Source organism: Amblyraja radiata, chromosome 2, assembly GCF_010909765.2.
Source record: "Amblyraja radiata isolate CabotCenter1 chromosome 2, sAmbRad1.1.pri, whole genome shotgun sequence".
Classification (NCBI taxonomy): domain Eukaryota; kingdom Metazoa; phylum Chordata; class Chondrichthyes; order Rajiformes; family Rajidae; genus Amblyraja; species Amblyraja radiata.
In genome coordinates, this window is record NC_045957.1 from 69,596,407 (window position 1) to 69,617,241 (window position 20,835).

General features: G+C 40.9%; 1 protein-coding gene across 1 annotated transcript in view; it reads left to right on the forward strand.

The window, feature by feature from the left end:
• The window catches only part of lpcat1 (lysophosphatidylcholine acyltransferase 1), a 119,370-nt gene that overhangs the window by 40,468 nt on the left and 58,067 nt on the right, over window positions 1-20,835 (forward strand). The window contains exons 3-5 of the mRNA XM_033048311.1: window positions 568-782; window positions 14,836-14,948; window positions 19,835-19,895. Coding sequence (XP_032904202.1) covers window positions 568-782; window positions 14,836-14,948; window positions 19,835-19,895 — 389 coding nt within the window. The remainder of the gene's footprint in view (window positions 1-567; window positions 783-14,835; window positions 14,949-19,834; window positions 19,896-20,835) is intronic.

Below are 20,835 nucleotides of genomic sequence, written 5' to 3' on the forward strand. Positions count from 1 at the left end.
ATTGACTAGCAACTTAATCGTTTTATATTTTAAATCTTAGCGACTAGTGTAGCTGGGTCATGTTGGCCGGTGTGGGCTAGTTGGGCCGAAGAGCCTGCTTCAACGCTCTATGACTATGATCAAATGGATCGCTTACTAATACTCGCAAAGAGCTAACTTCTTTCCTCAACATGTGACACTCTGAAAACCTCACTAGCCTTTGATGTAGCTTAGAAAGAAAATATGTATACATTTTCTTTTTATCATTTGTGGGGAACTGAAGCAATTTAAGAAAGATCAGCACTAACTTCATCCCCTCTGACAAATTTAATAAAGAATAGAGAAACCTTGGTCAATTGGAATCTGGAATATAAATATAAACCATGCCATTTTTTGTGAACTTCTGTTTGATTATGAAAGTTGCTAGCGTTCTCCAGCTGAAAAAGATAACTAGCATTTTTGTTTTAATGAGATGAAGTGTGACGTAAGTGAAATTGATAGATTATATAATTTGTGTGATATTTCTTCCCCCCAGCTGTTGCATTTTCAATTGTAGCCTTTGACACATTTATATTTTGTATCTTGTAGGACATTGGATTTTTTGCTGAAAGTGATAATGAGAGCTATGTGGTTTGCGGGTGGCTTTCATTGGATGAGTATAAAGGGACGTCGTGCATTGCCAACAGAAGCACCAATAATTACTTTAGCACCACATTCTTCATATTTTGATGCTATTCCGGTTACCATGACCATGGCTTCCATTGTAATGAAGGCAGAAAGCAAAGACATCCCTATATGGGGAAGTAAGTAATTTCTTACTAAATGTGCTATAATAGGTGAAGAGGAATGCAGTGTCGCCATGAGAAATTTGCTGAAATCGCTGTGCTGTACCACGCATTCATCATTTGTTAGCCTGCATTGATATACATTTGTTTCACACCCAGTACCCTCAGATCCTGAAATATGTGTGTCCAGCATGGTTAGGATATACTCTATAACCAGCCTGCCATGTAAATTTCAGGTTCGGCAATACATTTGGATATTAAGTTTAATTTGAAGTATGATGCTTCATAAAATAAAATCATTGTTAAAACCTTAGTTTCAATGCATTCTATTATTATTCTTAGAAGATGAATTAAATTGCCCTCCCACTCTCACAGGAAGCATAGTTTAGTACCTTATCTATCATCATCTAGATTGACCACGTTTTCATGATCTAATCATCAATTTATAGAGTTGGTTAAATACCTCGCACTGATGTATGATTAACTCCATTAGCACCACAATTCTGCAGACAAACATTTGTGTACACTGTATTTTGCATTTAAATGCACTTGCATATCTTCAAATAAAAAAATTATTTTTTTAACTTGGTAAAGAAGTGGAATGTGCGTACCTAGTACAATTTATATTTTCCTCTTCGGGATTGTGAAAAAAAATATTTTGCAAGACACTTAAAAGGCGATGCACATGTTGAGGTTTTAGTAGTGATGAGTTTTAAGGTTTACGATGATTTTGAGGTGACTTCAGGTGGTCTAAACTTAATAAGACTATTTAATTGTTCACAGATATAGTCTAATTCAAATATACTGTTTGCATATACTCTGTCCCACTACAATTTTAAGCGTTAACCAACTTATAGAAACATATAAAATTAAGAGATTGGACAAGCTAGATGCAGGAAACATGTTCCCGATGTTGGGGGAGTCCAGAACCAGGGGGCACAGTTTAAGAATAAGGGGTAGGCCATTTAGAACTGAGATGAGGAAAAGCTTTTACATGTGAATTTGTGGAATTCTCTGCCTTAGAAAGCAGTGGAGGCCGATTCACTGGATGCATTCAAAAGAGAGTTAGATAGAGCTGTTGGGGCTAGCGGAATCAAGGGATATGGGGAGAAGGCAGGAACGGGTTACTGATTGTGGATGATCAGCTATGATCACATTGAATGGCGGTGCTGGCTCGAAGGGCCGAAAGGCCTACTCCTACACCTAGTTTCTATGTTTCTGTGTAATAATTTTTCAAAAATAAATAGCAGTAAGTGAATTACCAAATTTAAGAAACTTGTATTCATTTAGTGTATGGGGAAATTGGATAGATGGCGTGGATGAATTATATTTTGTTACTGACTTAATATTTTGCAGTAGTATTCTGTTTAGTTGACCTTCCAGTGGATTCCATCCTCTGGCCATTAAGTGCCTTAAGATAAATGAGCTTGTCATCTCCAAAAGGAATAATATTGGATTATTAACTTTTGCATCAAATTTCAAATGTTATTTTTCTGGATATCCCAGTACCTTGCCTGATTTGTCTCTGCAAATTTTGCACTTACCCTCATGCCAAGTGTATAAACTGTATATATTTGTTATCACACCACATTTCTGTCTATGTCCCTTGACTTCCTCTGTCAACTTCATCTTGTATCACCCGTTCTTTTGTACCTCTGAAACTTGTTCTTTTCTGACATACATTTAGTGTGTGCATCAGTTTCTAACTATTCATGGCACCCTTATCATACAATAACATCAAAGGAATATTTAAAAAGTATGATAAAAAACTATTGAATACCTAGAAATAATTCTGGCGCTCCTGATGCCCTTCAATCTCTGACCAATGTGTTATTTTTCTTGTCACAACCAAACCTTTGTATTTAAAATGTAACTATTTACCTTCCTTTATGCTCCTTTATTTCTGCCATCTTTTCCAGATCTGCAGCTCTTATCAAACACTTTATTTTGCATCTCCTTTCACAAGTCATCCCTTCATGTCGATCCTCCAGTCTATCATGTATAGATGTGCCTTCTGCCATCAAAACCTTATGCTTTTAAATATGCATTAGCTCAGCTAAACTCCCACTCATTCACCCAGAATTGCCAAATGCCAGTGATAAATTAAACCCTGTGTGGACTTCATCTTGCTGGCCCTTTGTACTCTTGACTGAAGCAGAGGTCCATCTAGGGCTCATGCCTTGAGTACTGAGGTTCTACTCTTAAAAAGCCCGTGGCAGGCGTTGCTTTTGATTTAATTTTCAAAACTTTCAAAATGTTCAAAATCAAAACGATTATTACAAATTAAACGGTAAATAATTTTATTTGTGTGAAAAGCAAAACATTTGCAAATACGAGAAATCTGAGATCCTCAAATTGCACAGCCAATTGGTATTCAAATGCTTACCTTTTCCCATCCTGTCCTTTTAGTCCTATGTTTCAGTCAAATTAGCTCATCTGTTCCGCATACACCTGTCTGATTAAACCCATTGCTGAGAAGTGCCAGAAAAAGTTCCAACAATCCACCCTAGACTTTAATGAAACAAGAATTTGCAGGTGGACAATGTAACTACTTTTATTCTTGGGTATGGACTTATCACTGAGGCTGAAACTTATTTCATGTTCCTTGAGGAAATAAGTTTATGCCAGTCTCTTAGAGCATGGGAAAGGTGGTTCCAGAATGCTTTTGGGTATGATACTCCATGATTTTGGGCCTGCAACATAGATATAGATATAGAATAGATATAGATAAAGAATAGATAATTCTGAGGTGCCTAGGTCTTGTCCTCTGGTTGATTTGTCGACAGTAAATGCTGCATTTGTAGTGCGTCAGCAAAGGAAGTGAGTGTTTGTATTAGTGGCTGAACAGTTGCCAAAGTAAATTACTTAACTTGGAATAGTGTCAAGCTGTTTGTGGTTTCAGAGCTGCCTTTATTCAGACAGCCAGTGATTATGCCAATAGATACATGATCTTTTTTTGCAGGTGGTGAATAGGCTTTTAGGAGTTGAAGATGAGCCATATATGAAAGAATACCTAGCCCTGACCAACTCTAATAGACATGATCTGTGACTAGTCTGGTTGAGTTTCAGGTCAGTGGAAATCCTCAGGATATTGACAGTTGTGCAATAATAGTAGTGCCATTTAATGTCATGGATAGGTGATGGTTAATTCTTGACTGTGGATGTCATTGCTTGATGTTAGTGTTGAGAAGCTTGAGAAAAGTTTGAGCTTGTGATAATTAGCCTCCGTCTATTTCAGTGTCAAGACTCCATTTCTGTGTTGGGACATTAGCGGGAGATTTCAAAACGCAGCTGTTGGATTGGTTGAGTCTGTGTATTTCCTTGTCAGAGCAGTAGCAGATGATTTCAAAAGACAGCAATTGGATTGGTTGAGTGATCAAAATGTAATAATTGAGCAACCATTAAAAAGAAGTTAAGGTGTAGCGGTGTGGCCTTTTGGGGGAGAGGCTCTATTGAGACGTGCTGTGTTGCAGGTGATTGTGAGGCTTTGATTCAAGAGACTGAGGCGAAAGAGAAAGATGGTACAGTACACTTTTTGTATGTGATTGTTGTGCTTCCTCTCCCCCCCTCCCCTCTTGGTTTTAGTGCAGTAATGATGGCTGGTAGAACAGAGCAATGTTCCTCCTGCAGAAGGCAGGGAAACTGCAGGTGTCCCTGAGGGCTACACCTGTGGGAAGTGAGTCCAGGTGCAATTCCTTAAATACCGTTTTAGGGGGCTGCAGTTGGAAGACCTCTGGATAATCCAGCTGAATGAGAGCTTTGTATATGGCAGTCATAGCGAGCTGATCACGTCTAACGTACAGGAAGAGAGTAGGCATAATGAAAGGGCATGGATAGGGTGCATGTGACCCCTGTGGCCATTCCCCTTCAAAATACCAATTTCTTTTCGGTACTATTGGGGGGGGGGGGAGGGATGACCCATCAGGGGTGAGCACCAATAGCAGTCGGCTCTGTGACGGAGCCTGGCTCTGTGACGGAGCCTGGCTCTGAGGCACAAATAAGATAGGAGGAAAAGGGATGTACGTAGGTAATTGAGCAAAAGATTAAAAAGCAGGACATCCAGAATAGTGATCCCCGTATTACCCCTGATGCCATGTGCTATGAGGGTACGTACTGGAAAATGGGACAGATGAATGCATGGCTGAGGAGTTGGTGCAGGGGGAAAGGTTGGATTTTTGGATTTTAAAATTCAGAATTGGGACAAGACCAACTTTGGTACTACACAAGAATTTGCTCAAGTTGATTGTAGTAGTTTTTGGGCAAAGGAGCATCCAGAAAGTGGGATGCTTTCAAAATCGTGATGACATGAGTTCAGGGCTTGCACATTCCTGCTAGAGTGAAGGGAAAGGCAGGTGGGAGTAAGGTTGAGACATTGAGCCTCTGGTCAGCAAAAAGGAGGAGGCACAGGATAGGTATAGGAAGCTGGGATCAGGTGTTTCCTGAGAGCATATTTAAAAAGGAAATCAGGAGGACAAAAGTGGTATCTTCTCTGTCCCTTTGTTAACTTAACAACATATTTTGTATAACAGGGTGAGCAGAGCTGAAAACAATACTCCAAATGTGGCCTCAACAACTATTACATAACATCATAACTTCTATACTGAATACTCTGATGAAGGCCATGTGCCAAATTATGCCTTGACCGCCCTATTTACTGTGATGCCACTTTCAAGGAACTATGTACCTGCACTCGTAGATTCCTCTGCTCTACAACACTTCCAAGAATCCATTCTGAAACAGTGATGTGATTTCAAACATATATGCATTTGGATGGAAGGGCTTATTTGGGATAGTCAGAATGGTTTTGCAATGGTTGGTGAGGGCAAAGCCGTGAATGTTGTCTATATGGATATCAGCAACGCATTTAATAAGGTTCTGCATGGTTGAGTGCTCTGGCAGGTTAAATCGCATGGGATCCAGGTAGAGCTGGATGACTGATAGAAAATTTGGCCTCGTGGATGGAAGCGGAGAATGATGATGGAAGGTTGTATTTTGGTCTGGAGGACTGTTCCTATGGGATCAGTGCTGGGCAATTGCCGGTTGTGGTTTATATCAGTGATTTGTATGAGAATGATCAAGGCATGATTATCAAGTTTGTAGCTGATACTAAAGTGGGTGGTTTTGTAGATAGTGAAGATGGTTATCAAAATTCACAGCAGGATCTTGATCAGTTGGGCTAGGGGGGCTGAGCAATGGTTAATGGAGTTTAATGCAGGTAAGAGCATTTTGGAAAGTCTAACTGGGACAGGACCTTCACAGTGAATGGCAGGACCCTGTAGAATGTCAGAGAGCAGAGGAATCTAGGCGTGCAGGTACGGAGACATTAGGTGAAATGTTGTCCCAAAGCTGTAGTAACATTGACCTTTTATTTACAATGGCATATTTTCTTTGTTGGTGGACTCAGTCATACAGGATGGAATGGACTCTTGGGGCCACCAGAGTCCTAAGAGCAATCTAAGGTAGTCTCATTTGACTGCTTTTGGCCCATAATCCTTCCTGTCCAAGTTCCTTGTTGAATATCTTTTCAAATGTTGTTAATGTACCTGCCTCAACAATTTAATCTGGTAGCTTCTTCCACCATCCTCTGTATGGAAAATGTTTCCCCTCAGGTTTACTAGATCCAGCAATACACCTGTTTCTTAAAAAGTGGGAAACCTGGACAAAAATCCGATACCCTCTTGTAGCCCTCTGCTGAAGTCTACCTCCTCCATATCTGTAGGCAGTACATTACAAATTCCAATCATATCCTCAACCCTCCATCAGTGGGAAAAGTCTTGCACTATCCACTATGTCGAGACATCTTATCACTAACTATAACTTTAAACCAAAGCCTCCAGTTTAAAAAAAAATAGTTCCAGCCTTGTAACTGATGTCCCTTATTCCAGGAATCATTCTATGTCCGAAGAAGTGTCCTGACCCAAAACGTTGTATGCCCCTTTTCATCCACAGATGCTGCCTGACCCATTACTATTATTTTGGGTTCCTTCAAAGCGTAATAACTGAACGGATAAACTGGTCTGTCCATAGCTGACAACATTAAATATAGTATTGATTCCAAGAAAGAGGCTTATAAAGTTGCCATAAACAGTAGTAGACCTGAGCATTGGGATCATGTCAGAATTCAGCAAAAGAGGACCCAAAAAGTTTTTATTAGGAAAATTGAATGAGCAACCTGGTGAAAAATATAAAGGGAATATAAGGGCTCCTTTTGGAAAAGAAAAGGGAGAATATTTAATGCATACCTGAATCCGTTACTAACAGGAGAACTTATAAACTGCAATAAGGAAGAGGCAGAGAAATTAAACTAACATCTTGTCTTCACAAAAGTAGCTTCTAAAAAAGTATGAGAAACTGGATGAGATTAGTGTTGAGCTTTCCTTTAAAAGATGTCCTAGAGAAGTTGGAGAGACTGTTTACTCTGAACTCTAATGATTTACATTCCAGAGTTCTGAAAGTTGGATCTCAAATAAAAGATTGCACGTGTTATCATTTTCCAACATCTTCTCTTCAAAATTCCAGAAATCCATCCCAAACCTTCCAAACCATTCTGGAATGGTTCCTGCAGAAGGTAGCTATTGTATCCCACTATCACGCCCAACATGTTCCCGATGTTGGGGGAGTCCAGAACCAGGGGCCACAGTTTAAGAATAAGGAGTAAGCCATTTAGAACGGAGACGAGGAAACACTTTTTCTCACAGAGAGTGGTGAGTCTGTGGAATTCTCTGCCTCAGAAGGCAGTGGAGGCAGGTTCTTTGGATGCTTTCAAGAGAGAGCTAGATAGGGCTCTTAAAAATAGCGTCAGGGTATATGGGGAGAAGGCAGGAACGGGGTACTGATTGGGGATGATCAGCCATGATCACATTGAATGGCGGTGTTGGCTCGAAGGGCCAAATGACCTACTCCTGCACCTATTGTTTATTGTCTATTATCTATTATCTGGGAAAGGAAGGAAACAGGTACTGCCCTGTTAGCCAACCATCAGTTTGTAAAACCTCTACATCGGCGAGACCAAGCTCAGGCTCGGTGATCGTTTCGCTGAACACCTCCGCTCAGTTCGTCTTAACCTACCTGATCTCCCGGTGGCTCAGCACTTCAACTCCCCCTCCCATTCCCAATCTGACCTTTCTGTCCTGGGCCTCCTCCATTATCAAGAGTGAGGCCCAGCGCAAATTGAAGGAACAGCACCTCATATTTCGCTTGGGTAGTTTACACGAGCAGTATGAACATTGACTTCTCTAACTTCAGATAGCCCTTGCTTTCTCTCTCCATCCCCTTCCCCTTCTCAGTTCTCCCACTAGTCTTACTGTCTCAGACTACATTCTATCTTTGTCCTGCCCCCTCCCCTGACATCAGTCTGAAGAAGGGTCTCGACCCGAAGCATCGCCCATTTCTTCTCCAGAGATGCTGCCCCACCCGCTGAGTTACTCCAGCATTTTGTGTCTACCTTTGATTTAAACCAGCATCTGCAGTTCTTTCTTACCCAAGTTCATAATTCTCCTCTGGTAGTTGTTGAATTCAAACTAATTTCCTCATATGGAATATAGGGAGAAGGGATGGAGGAAAACAACTTGTCTTCGTCATGATGATTATAAAACAACCTCATTGTCATAAAAATGTCCTTAAGGAGAGAAACGGCACCGCTTTTACTAATAGGCTAGCAAACGTTTTATCGTATCGTAAACCCGTCAATTGTAGGGTTGTTGCTCCCTGGCATCGAGCTGGGCACACAATTCTGACAAATTATTCCTAGCCCTGTAAGCGTGCAAAATGAACATTAGGGAACTAATGTCTAAATTTGAGGGGTTGTCCAGAAATTAATTAAAGAGCAGCCTAACATGGTTGTATTTGAATAATCACCCTTCAGATGCAATGTAGCTGACTTCTTCATCACAATCATATTGTGCATCCTGCCTGCCAGGCAGGACATACACAACAGTGAAGGCTGTGCAGTGTTGGAGAATCTGGAAGTCCTAAACGACGACTCCAGATGCTGTACCATGAAGTGGTAAGAGCAAGGAAACCTTCTTGATTACACTCATCATCCTACTTCAGTTGAAGCAATTCTCCATTTTGAATAACATTTGGAAGAAACATTAAAAGTAGCGAGGGCAGAGAATGCACTCCGGTTGGGGAAATTCATTGTACATCATGAAGAATGGATTAATAGAACTGCCACTGACAACCAGCAGAGTCAGGAAGGACTTGTCTGCCAGAATGGGTCAGCAACTTCAAGTGTGTGAGCAAGGGATAAAGCTACAAGACTTTGCCTTCATCTAATATAATAACAAGGAACTGCAGATGCTGGTTTATACCAAAAGATGGACACAAAATGCTCAAGTATCTCAACAAATGAAGCAGCATCACTGGAGAAAATAGATAGGAGAAGTTTCTGATCGGGACCCTTGAGATCCCTTCATCTATCTGTGCAGATGCTTCTGTCCATTAAAGCATTAGTAAAAGTAACCACTGCATAATCATGTTCAAAAGGGAACTGCAGATGCTGGAATATCGAAGGTACACAAAATTGCTGGGGAAACTCAGCGGGTGCAGCAGCATCTATGGAGCGAAGGAAATAGGCGACGTTTCGGGCCGAAACGTCGCCTATTTCCTTCGCTCCATAGATGCTGCTGCACCCGCTGAGTTTCCCCAGCAATTTTGTGTACCACTGCATAATCATGTTTGTATGGAGGACACCATCGGTTGTGTGTCGCTGCAATTGTACTAAATGAGACAATCATACAACGACTGTGAGAGTGCAAAATTGAGCACCCATGAGGTGTTTTGGACCATTAAAAGCAGCAATGTTCCAAAATATTAGCTATGAGATTGGAAAATATTTTACCGCAAATTATCTCTGAAGATCAGACAGGATTTATTAAAAATCGTTACTCATACTTTAACGTTAGGAGATCAATGAATATTGTATATACAGCGTCAAATAAAACCCCAGAATGTGTCATCTCACTTGATGCCGAGAAGGCGTTTGATATAGTAGAATGGGAATACTTATTTAAAGAACTTGACAAATTTAAGATTGGTCCTAAATTTATGTCTTGGATCAAGCTGATATATCATATACCTCAGGCTTCTGTATTTACTAATAATCAGAGATCCCCTTTTTTCAGTCTCTTTTGAGGTACTAGACAGGGCTGTCCCTTAAGTCCTTTACGATTTGATATTGCTTTGGAACCTTTAGCCACCGCTATTAGGGAATCCCCTAATATTTTTGGTATTGTCCGTGAGAATAAGACACATAAGCTATCTCTTTATGCAGATGATCTGTTATTATTCATTTCTAACCCTGAGAAATCTATCCCGGCAATAGTAGCATTACTTAATCAATTTAGTCGTTTTTCTGGTTATAAACTAAATCTTAGTAAGAGTGTGGTAAAACGCTCATAACTCCAAGGTCCTTTTTAGCACCATCACCTCCATCATTTGTCCTGCCCCCCAGCACCAGCTTAACTGGGTCCCCTGCTAAGTGCGAGGAATTTACTACATTTTTCACCAGCAAGGTAAAGAACATAAGAACAAATATTTTCCCTCCCACCCGTGACCTGGCTGTCTCATTGGTCTGTTCTTCAAAATTAGATTGTTTCCAACCCGTTACTCTACCCTCCCATGAAACCTACTACCTGCCCCCTCGACACTGTCCCCTCTGCCCTCCTAAAGGACGTCATTACAATAGCCGGTCCCAGTATCCTCGCCATCTTCAACAGTTCTCTGGCCACTGGCACTGTACCTACCTGCTTCAAGCATGCGGTGGTCCAGCCACTCCTGAAAAAACCTAACCTCAACCCCACCTTGCCAAGCAACTACAGACCCATTTCTAAACTGCCTTTCCTCTCAAAAGCCCTTGAAAAGGTAATTTTAAGTCAACTTATGCCTAACCTTCACTAAAATAATATCTTGGAAACTTTCCAATCAGGTTTCAGGGCTCACCACAGCACAGAGTCTGCCTTGTTGAAGGTACATAATGACTTGCTGTTCACCGTTGACTCCGGCGACTGTGCAATCCTGCTCCCTCTTGACCTCAGCGCAGCATTTGACACTGTCGACCACGCCATCCTAATTCGTCTCCGGTACGGGGTTGGTATTGATGGCACTGCCCTGAGCTGGTTCATATCCTACCTCAAAGGTAGGAGTTTCTCTACCAACATAGGAAACTCTTTCTCCTCCCCAGCTAGTCTCTGCTGTGGAGTTCCACAAGGCTCCATCCTTGGCCCCATTCTCTTCTCCCTGTATATACTCCCCTTAGGCCAAGTCATTGAAAGGCACGGCATTTCCTTCCATTGCTACGCAGACGATACACAACTCTATCTCCCCCTGAAGCCCAAAAATCAATCAAATCTGATTAACCTTACCCGCTGCCTCGAGGATATAAAGTGCTGGATGGCCCAGAACTTGCTCCAACTAAACGAGAGTAAGTCTGAGGTCATCCTTCTCGGCCCCGGACTCAATCAAAATGATAGCAGGCAGCCTTGGAAGCCTTACCCCACTACTCAAACCTCACGTCAAAAACCTTGGCGTGATATTTGACTCAGCACTGAAATATGACAAACAAGTCAATGCCGTGGTAAAAGCTAGCTTCTTTCAACTTCGGATTATAGCTAAAATAAAACAATTCCTCCAGTTTGATGACCTCGAAAAGATCATCCATACGTATACCTCCTCCCGCCTAGATTACTGCAACTCCCTTTACACTGGCATCAGCCAATCTTCCCTGTCCCGCCTGCAACTGGTCCAAAACGCCGCAGCGAGACTCCTGACGGGCACCCGAAAAAGGGACCACATCACCCCGATCCTGGCCTCTCCACTGGCTCCCTGTGCAGTTCCGAATAAATTTCAAGACCCTCCTCTTTGTCTACAAAGCCCTCAATGGGCTTGCACCCTCCTACATTAAAAGTCTTCTCACCCACTACACCACCTCCAGGTCCCTCAGATCGGCTGACTTGGGGTTGCTGAATGTCCCGCGGTCTAGGCATAAGCTCAGGGGTGACCACGCCTTTGCGGTTGCAGCTCCGAGACTGTGGAACAGCATCCCCCTCCCCATCAGAACTGCCCCCTCCATCGACTCCTTTAAGTCTAGACTAAAAACTTATCTGTTCTCCCAAGCCTTTCCTGACGTCCTCTGAGCGAGGGCTATTTGTATATATGTATGTAGTTTGTTTGTTTATACTATTCTATAACAAATGTAAAGCACTTTGGCCAACGAGAGTTGTTTTTTAAATGTGCTATATAAATAAATGTGACTTGACTTGACTAAGTGAGTTTTTTCCATTAAATAATCTTGTTTCGAATTATGGACAGTTTCCACTTAGATTGACTACCAAAAGTTTTACTTATCTATGTATTAAGATCACTAAGAAACACAAGGATTTATTTAAAGCTAATTTTATGCCTTTAATTGACCATGTTAAACATCAGTTTACTAAATGGTCACCAATGTCCTTATCCTTAATTGGCCGAATCAATGCTATTAAAATGTTCATTTTACCTACATTTCTGTATTTATTTCAGACGATACCAACTTTTATTGCCAAATCTTTCTTTGATATTATAGATTCCAAAATTTGTTCATATATATGACAGAATAATAATTCCAGACTAAGTCAAAAATACTTACAGAAATCAAAAAAAGATGGTGGTTTAGCATTGCTGAACCTTAGATTCTACTATTGGGCAGTCAATGTTCGTTATCTAACATTTTGGACAAAAGATTTAGAAGGTACCCAATGCCCAGGATGGATAAACCTTGAACGTGATTCCTTACAAGGGCTATCATTGGCTTCTATTCTAGGGGCCTCGTTACCTTTTACAATTACGAGATTGAATAAATATACGACTAACCCAATAATAAGACATACGTTCCGAATATGGTTTCAATTTTTTGGACTAAATGATTTTATCTTATCGAGTCCTATCTTATCCAATTTTCTCTTCCAACCTTCTAGTACTGATCAAGTCTTTTTGTTATGGAAGAGGAAGGGAATAGTAGCTTTTCGTGATTTGTTTTGGAGGGTTGTTTTATGTCTTTCGAACAACTCTCCAATAAATATAATTTACCTAATTCACACTTTTTTAGATATTTACAAATTAGACATTTTTTGAAGGCTACTCTACCCGTTTTTCCGCTACCACATCAAACCGAAAATTTACATTTGAACCCTTATCAGAAAAGATTAATAACGACTATTTCTGAGTTGATTTTGAAATTACAAATAGATATATTTGATAAAATTAAGAATGACTGGGAAAGAGAACTCCAAATGTCTTTATCTATAGAGAAATGGGAGAGGATTCTTCAATTAGTCAATACCTCTTCAATGTGTGCACGACACGCTCTGATACAATTCAAGGTGGTTCACAGAGTTCATATGTCAAAAAATAAGTTGGCCCGTTTTTATAGTCATATAAATCCTACCTGTGACAGATGTAACTCTGAAGTGGCCTCAGTGACCCATATGTTTTGGTCCTGCCCACTTTTGGAAAAATATTGGAAAGAAATTGTTGATACTATTTCTGTAGTCTTAGGTATTGATTTACAACCTCATCCTATTACTGCAATTTTTGGGCTACCAATGTTAGATTTTATTCATTTGTCCCGCTCTGCCCATCGGTTGATTGCTTTTACCACATTAATCGCCTGAAGATCTATTTTATTTAAATGGAAAGACTCCAACCCTCCGACCACACTCCTGTGGTACTCTGAAACGATATAATGTTTAAATTTAGAAAAAATCAGGAGTGACATTGTTGAACCCTTGGTTAAATTTGATAAGACTTGGGAAAAATGTATTCAACACTTTCATACAACATAAATTGCTCCCTCTTTAACCGTTATAAAAACTATATGGTGGAACGGACTTGACGACAAGCAGACTTAAATTGTTGAAATTCTCAGTTCAGATTCTGTTTTGCATCGCTTTGTTTTTATTCATTTTATTTTTATTTTTATTTATTTATTTATTTTCCTTTCTTTTTTTCTTTAGTTTAGGGGGGTTTTGTTTTTTCTTTTTCTTTTTGTCTTTTTATCTTTGTGTTCTCATAGAGACCGGGAGGTCTATATTCAATGTGTATTTTGACACTGGTCATATTAGGTTATACCTGTTATTAATGTAATCCTGATCCCTATGGATCAATATCATTGTTATGTTTATCATTATTCTTTTTGCTCTTTTTTATGTTTTGTTTTTGTTTTTTGGAAAAAAAACTATAAAAAGATTTGAAAAGAAAAAGAAGCAGAAATGTACTCCTCTACCATCTATCCTGTGATGAATGGTTTACCTTTTGACATCCCAAGTTATTTTTGCAATCAACCAGCTACGAATCAGAGTTTGATAGAATACTCTCCATTAGTCTGTATAAGTGGGGCAGCATAGTGGCGTGGTGATAGAGATGCTACCTTATAGCGTCAGAGACTTTGGTTCGATCCTGACGACGAATGGAATATGGCAAATTTATTTCCCCACAGTTTAGAGAAACATTCTGTTCTCGTGTCATATAGTGATTTATCTTCCCTCCACCATTCATAAAATTGGAAAATGTAAACTCTGATTTGATGTGAACAGACCACAAGAAAATATAAACAAACAAGTTCCATTTTGCTTAATTATTCACATTGGTCGATGTGACGATGCTATCAGAGCATTGAAAAATTCAAGGCAGGGGGGAAATCATTTATTTCATAATTGGTGATTGGCTACAATGCAAAATCAAACAAATTTAAGCTAATCACTTTTTGAAAATTAGTTTGAAGAACAGTCTTGTCTTGTAATTAAAATACCAGGCACAGATGGGTCCTATTTGTTGTACCTCTTTCCCAGAAAATTGCATAAAGTACAAGAAGGTAGAGAAGTACGAAATGTCAGCATTGTTAGTAAATGTTCGTTTACAAAATAAGTTATTTTATAAAAAATGTATACTCTTGTCGAACGTAATGTATAGATTTATTACCCCTGGTTATGTTTACCTCAAACAATAAATAACTTGAAGTTATACAGGGTGTCTATTTTCACAAAAGATCTTCATGCTTTTATCTAATTCAACTACATTATCATTTTTTTACCAGCTTTGATAAAGTACATTCAGCCAGTCTTGGTGTCTCGATCAGACCAGCATTCGCGCCGAAAAACAGTAGAAGAAATAAAACAGAGAGCTCTGTCTAATGGCAGATGGCCCCAGGTATTTTTTTATTTGTCCAAATTTATACCAACATTTTTTGAAGTCTATCTGTGATTTAAATAATAAGCAAACCAGAAATGCACGATAGTTGATGTTTCAGGTCAAAGCTCTTTATCAAAATAAGAAAGTGATAAACAAGTTAATTTTAAATTGCAGGAAAGGTGGGGTATGGAATGCTGAGGGCAAAAGGAGTATCATTGATCGGGTGACGCCAGGGTTACCCAGGCGATTCCAGTGTTTTTGAAGCTGTCTAGTTAATGAGGATGAGAAGCAAACAAAGGGGTTTTGTAAAACTGAAATGCAGGTCAGGGCTGTTCTTGAAAACAGAATTCTGGAAACTCGATAGATTATCCTTTATCCTCTCCATTGTTAGAAATATTTTTATCTGTATTACAAAGGGATGGGTGATTTAGATTTTCTTCAATAATAGATATGCAGATTTTTGTTAGTAGGAAGTTGAGAGAAATCGCTCTTGATACTAAAGTTGCAATGTAATAACCATTGAGCAGTTTTTAGACCTGCATAATCGAATGTCTCATTGCTTCAGTTTAATGTCACTTAGAAAATAACTAATTTACAAACTGAATTTTAAACGTGCTCTTGGGTCCTTTTGAGAACTACATTTCCTTCACTTTTAGCTGTCAAAGAGAGAGCAACATTACTAGTTCAAACGGAGGCTTGACATTATTTTTTTTTACAGATGCTTAAAAATAACCATGCTGTATATTCGTGTTTAGTATCATAGTATTTAATGTAGTATTAGATTCAGATTCAATTTTATTGTCATTGCACTTTTCAGTGCAACAAAATGGTTTAGCCTGCAGTCATAACATAGAATAAATAACAAAACACACACTCAACACAGTTTAACATCCACCACAGTGAGTCCACCAGGCACCTCCTCACTGTGATGGAAGGCAAAAAGTCCCAAAGTCCTTGTCTCTTCCCTCCTAGCTCTCCCTCTGCGCTGAGGCGACCCCGCCGGGTGATGGTAAGCAAGTCCCGCGGCTGAATCCGAGCACCGCAAACGGGCCGGTTCAAACTCCGCGGCCCAGGGCGGTCGAAGCTGCCGCCCTCCAGTCCAGCGGACGAAGCTGTTGTTGCGGGAGCTCCGGAAAAACAGGTCACCAACCTGTGACCTGCGAGCTCCCGACGATGTCGTCCACTGGCCCGCGGCCGAGCCTCCGAAGTCGGGTCGCAACGCCACCACAGCCCCGAAGTCGGCCAGCCTCGTGTTGGTAAGTCCTGGCTCTGCCTCCAGAGCCTCGAGGTCGGTCCCAGTTGGAGGCCGCCAGCTCCGCGATAGGCCTCAGCGCAGACGGAGACGGGGGATACGACAAGAAAGGTCGCATTCCCCCCCCGAAGGAAGAGTCAAAAAACAAGTTTCTCCCCCCCCCCCCCCCACACATACCCAACTAAAATAAACCAAAATAAACTAACAACGGGACAAAAGAAAACGAAAAAAGAAAAGACAAACGGACTGCAGGCGAGCCGCAGCTGCAAGGCAGCGCCGCCACTTCCGGAATTAATTACCATTAATTAGTCTTTACTAAAATGCTGTAAATATTAGATTACTGGAGCAGTAGATACTCACTGATTACTTTGTGTATTCACTGAATATAGTTCTTGGGTGTAAATTGGATTTCTTTGGATAATCCCAGTCTAGGAAAGTTCGGTTTTGTTGGAATTTGCAAACTAGTTACTTTCTAATCAGCGCATTGATCCTTAACCAGTTCATTCATCAGACAGGACACTTATTATTACATTTGGCTCATCAAATAGATCACATAACCTCAATTGAGCTTCTAATTCATATAATTTAATGCTAAAATTGTTCTTGTGAATGATCACCATTCACAAGAACAATTACATAGATTTATTACTGATCTCGATGATCAAACTAACAATTGGAGTATTACAGTTAGGACTTTCTTAAAACAATGAAACAAAATACTTTAAACTTTTAAACTCAAGGTTGATCAGGAATTACAGCAGGATCTTGTTCAGCTGAGCAAGTGGGCCAAGGAATGACAAAAGGAGTCAGATAAGTGCAAGGTGTGTCATTTTGAGCAGTCAAAACTGGGAAGGACCTACACAGTAAACTGTAGGGCTCTGGGGATGTTGTAGAGCAGAGGTATGTAGGAATACAATACATAGTTCCCTGAAACAAGTCACCAGTAGATAGGGTAGTGACAACTTTGAACACACTGGCCTTCATCAGATAATTGAATGTAGAAGTTGGGACTGTTGAGGTTGCACATGACGTATTCTGCTCAGCTGGAACGAATGCAGAGATGATTTACAAGGTCTCATTACCTGAAACTAAGGGCCTGACTATAGGGAGAGGTTGGTGAGGCTAGGAGTTTATTCCTTGAAACTCAGGTGCCTAAGGGATGATCCTATAGAGGTGTATAAATTCATAAAGAGAATAGATAGGGAAGGGGAATCAAGAACTAACGAACGTAAGTTTAAGGTGAAAGAGGCAAGGTACTAAATTAGTACTTTGCATCTGTATACACCAAGATTGAGAACAAGGAGAATGGTGAGATCAGTATGGGGAATATTAATAAGCTAGGACGGTTTGAAGTCAAGAATGAGGTGTTGGGGATCTTGAAGAGCATTAAGGTGGATAAATCCCCAAGGCTAAATGGGATCTGTCCCAGGTTATTAAGAGAAGCAAGAGGAGATTGCAGGAGCCTCAACAAATATCTTTGTATCATCCCTAGCCAGAGATTATCCAGGAAATTAGGCTGGTGACCAGTAGTTGGGAAGCTATTGGAGAGGATTCTTTGGGTTAGGATTTACTTGCCTTTGGAAGAGAATCAGCTAAGTAGAAACAGTTAGCATGCTTTTGTCCATGGTAGGTCATGTTTTACGAATTTAATTTTTGTTTGGGAAGGTGATTGATGAGGTAAGGGCAGTGGATGTTGTACACATGGATTTTAGTCGGGCATTTAATTGTCTCATCGATGCTAATCCAGACGATTAAGATGCATGGGATCCACGGTGTCTTGCTCATTTGGATTCAGAAATGGTTTACTTACAGAAACATAGAAACATAGAAATTAGGTGCAGGAGTAGGCCATTCGGCCCTTCGAGCCTGCACCGCCATTCAATATGATCATGGCTGATCATCCAACTCCGTATCCCGTACCTGCCTTCTCTCCATACCCTCTGATCCCCTTAGCCACAAGGGCCACATCTAACTCCCTCTTAAATATAGCCAATGAACTGGCCTCGACTACCCTCTGTGGCAGGGAGTTCCAGAGATTCACCACTCTCTGTGTGAAAAAAGTTCTTCTCATCTCGGTTTTAAAGGATTTCCCCCTTATCCTTAAGCTGTGACCCCTTGTCCTGGACTTCCCCAACATCGGGAGCAATCTTCCTGCATCTAGCCTGTCCAACCCCTTAAGAATTTTGTAAGTTTCTATAAGATCCCCTCTCAATCTCCTAAATTCTAGAGAGAATAAACCAAGTCTATCCAGTCTTTCTTCATAAGACAGTCCTGACATCCCAGGAATCAGTCTGGTGAACCTTCTCTGCACTCCCTCTATGGCAATAATGTCCTTCCTCAGATTTGGAGACCAAAACTGTACGCAATACTCCAGGTGTGGTCTCACCAAGACCCTGTACAACTGCAGTAGAACCTCCCTGCTCCTATACTCAAATCCTTTTGCTATGAAAGCTAACATACCATTCGCTTTCTTCACTGCCTGCTGCACCTGCATGCCCACTTTTCGGTTTCGGCCCGAAAAGGGTTTCGGCCCGAAACGTCGCCTATTTCCTTCGCTCCATAGATGCTGCTGCACCCGCTGAGTTCCTCCAGCAATTTTGTGTACCTGCCCACTTTCAATGACTGGTGTACCATGACACCCAGGTCTCGCTGCATCTCCCCTTTTCCTAGTCGGCCACCATTTAGATAATAGTCTGCTTTCCTGTTTTTGCCACCAAAATGGATAACCTCACATTTATCCACATTATACTGCATCTGCCAAACATTTGCCCACTCACCCAGCCTATCCAAGTCACCTTGCAGTCTCCTAGCATCCTCCTCACAGCTAACACTGCCCCCCAGCTTAGTGTCATCCGCAAACTTGGAGATATTGCCTTCAATTCCCTCATCCAGATCATTAATATATATTGTAAATAGCTGGGGTCCCAGCACTGAGCCTTGCGGTACCCCACTAGTCACTGCCTGCCATTGTGAAAAGGACCCGTTTACTCCTACTCTTTGCTTCCTGAAGACAAGATAGTCATGAAAGGGTGTTATTCTGGCTGGAAGTCTGTGACCAGTGGAGTTCTACAGGGATCTGTGCTGGGACCTTTGTTCTTTGTGATATATTTAAATGATTTGGATGTAAATGTAGATAGGCTGATTAGTAATTTTGCAGACAATAACACAATTGGGGGCGTTACGGACAGCAAGGAAGGCTGTCAAAGTATGCAGTGGACGGAATGCAGTAAATCCTTGCAATAACTGAGCTCTTTATAACTGATTTTGGTTATAGCAGACTAAATCTGTTGTGGACCATGTTTGATTCACGGAATGACCAGTACGTGGATGAAGCAATTCTTGGTTTAGTTTAGCGATACAGCATGGAAACAGAGTTCACACCGACCAACGATCACCCATATACTAGTTTTATCCTAGCTACCATAGTGGTTCCATGTTTCCTCACACATTGCAAAGACAAAAACATTGTGACAGCGTGACTTTGCTCACACCAAAATGTGAATGTCGTATTTTGAACACATGTAAATGCTCATATCTTTAGCATTCACTATTTCATAAATTAGTGAGTATATTTTCAAATATAAATGTTTCTAGTAAAAAAATAAGTACTGTGGAATTGATTTAGCTGACTGTTTCATGATCTTAATCATAGGTCATGATTTTCCCGGAGGGTACATGTACCAACAGATCGTGTTTGATCACCTTCAAACCTGGTAAGATTGTAACGTCACTAATTTTAAAAATATATTGCAATGAGCCAATTTCATCTTTAATTAAGATTGTTAATCATGATTGACGTGTGTTTATACTTCTGTCACTCTTAGTTAAAATTTGAGCAGAAATCCTGTGTTTGTTGCATTGTCCCAAATTTGATATTATACCAACTTTTCGGTTTTTAAAATTATAGTATGTATCTGTATAGCTTTACGGTTATAGGATTTGTTGCTAAGGCCCTTAAAACATTTTTGTATAGCTGTCAGAAAGTAAATAATGTTGTGACTAGGGGGGAAAAAAAATTGTCTTACACTTTTGTGCAACAATTTGAATACAGGTGCACAACCTTTTATCCGAAGATCCAAATAACGAAAACCTCCGAATAGCGGCCATTTTTTCGGTCCTTGAAGAAAGGTCCTTGAAAACGTTCACCGAGGGCGGCCCGCAGAGGTGACAGCGGAACCTCCGGTCGGTCCTCGAAGAAAGGGGAACTAAATCCCCATTCATAAAAGAGAAGATGAGGGTATATTGCGCGGGAGGGTTAATAATTGACAATATGCTGCTGCCTGCCCGCTGAATTAAAAAGTTCCCACGGTAGACTCACGATATACAGTGTTTCGTGAGTCTTGCGTGGGAACTTTTTAACTCAGCGGGGCAGGCAGCAGCAGATTGTCGCTCGCTTCAGTATCACCCCACCTACACCCCTCTGCTTCCCGGCCATGTGTGTGACCCCTTCCCTCCCCTCTCCAGCTCCCCGCCCATTGCACCGGCGCGGGGGCTTTGCACTGTCTTCACGTCGGCGATTGCAGCAGGACCGTGTCAGGACCAATTGGACACCGACCACCGCAAGCACGGAGATCCCAGAGACCCACAGCCAACAGCAGCCCAGCCCAGCCCCACTCCAACTACAGAGGAACCTGGGTTGCGGATGACGGGGCG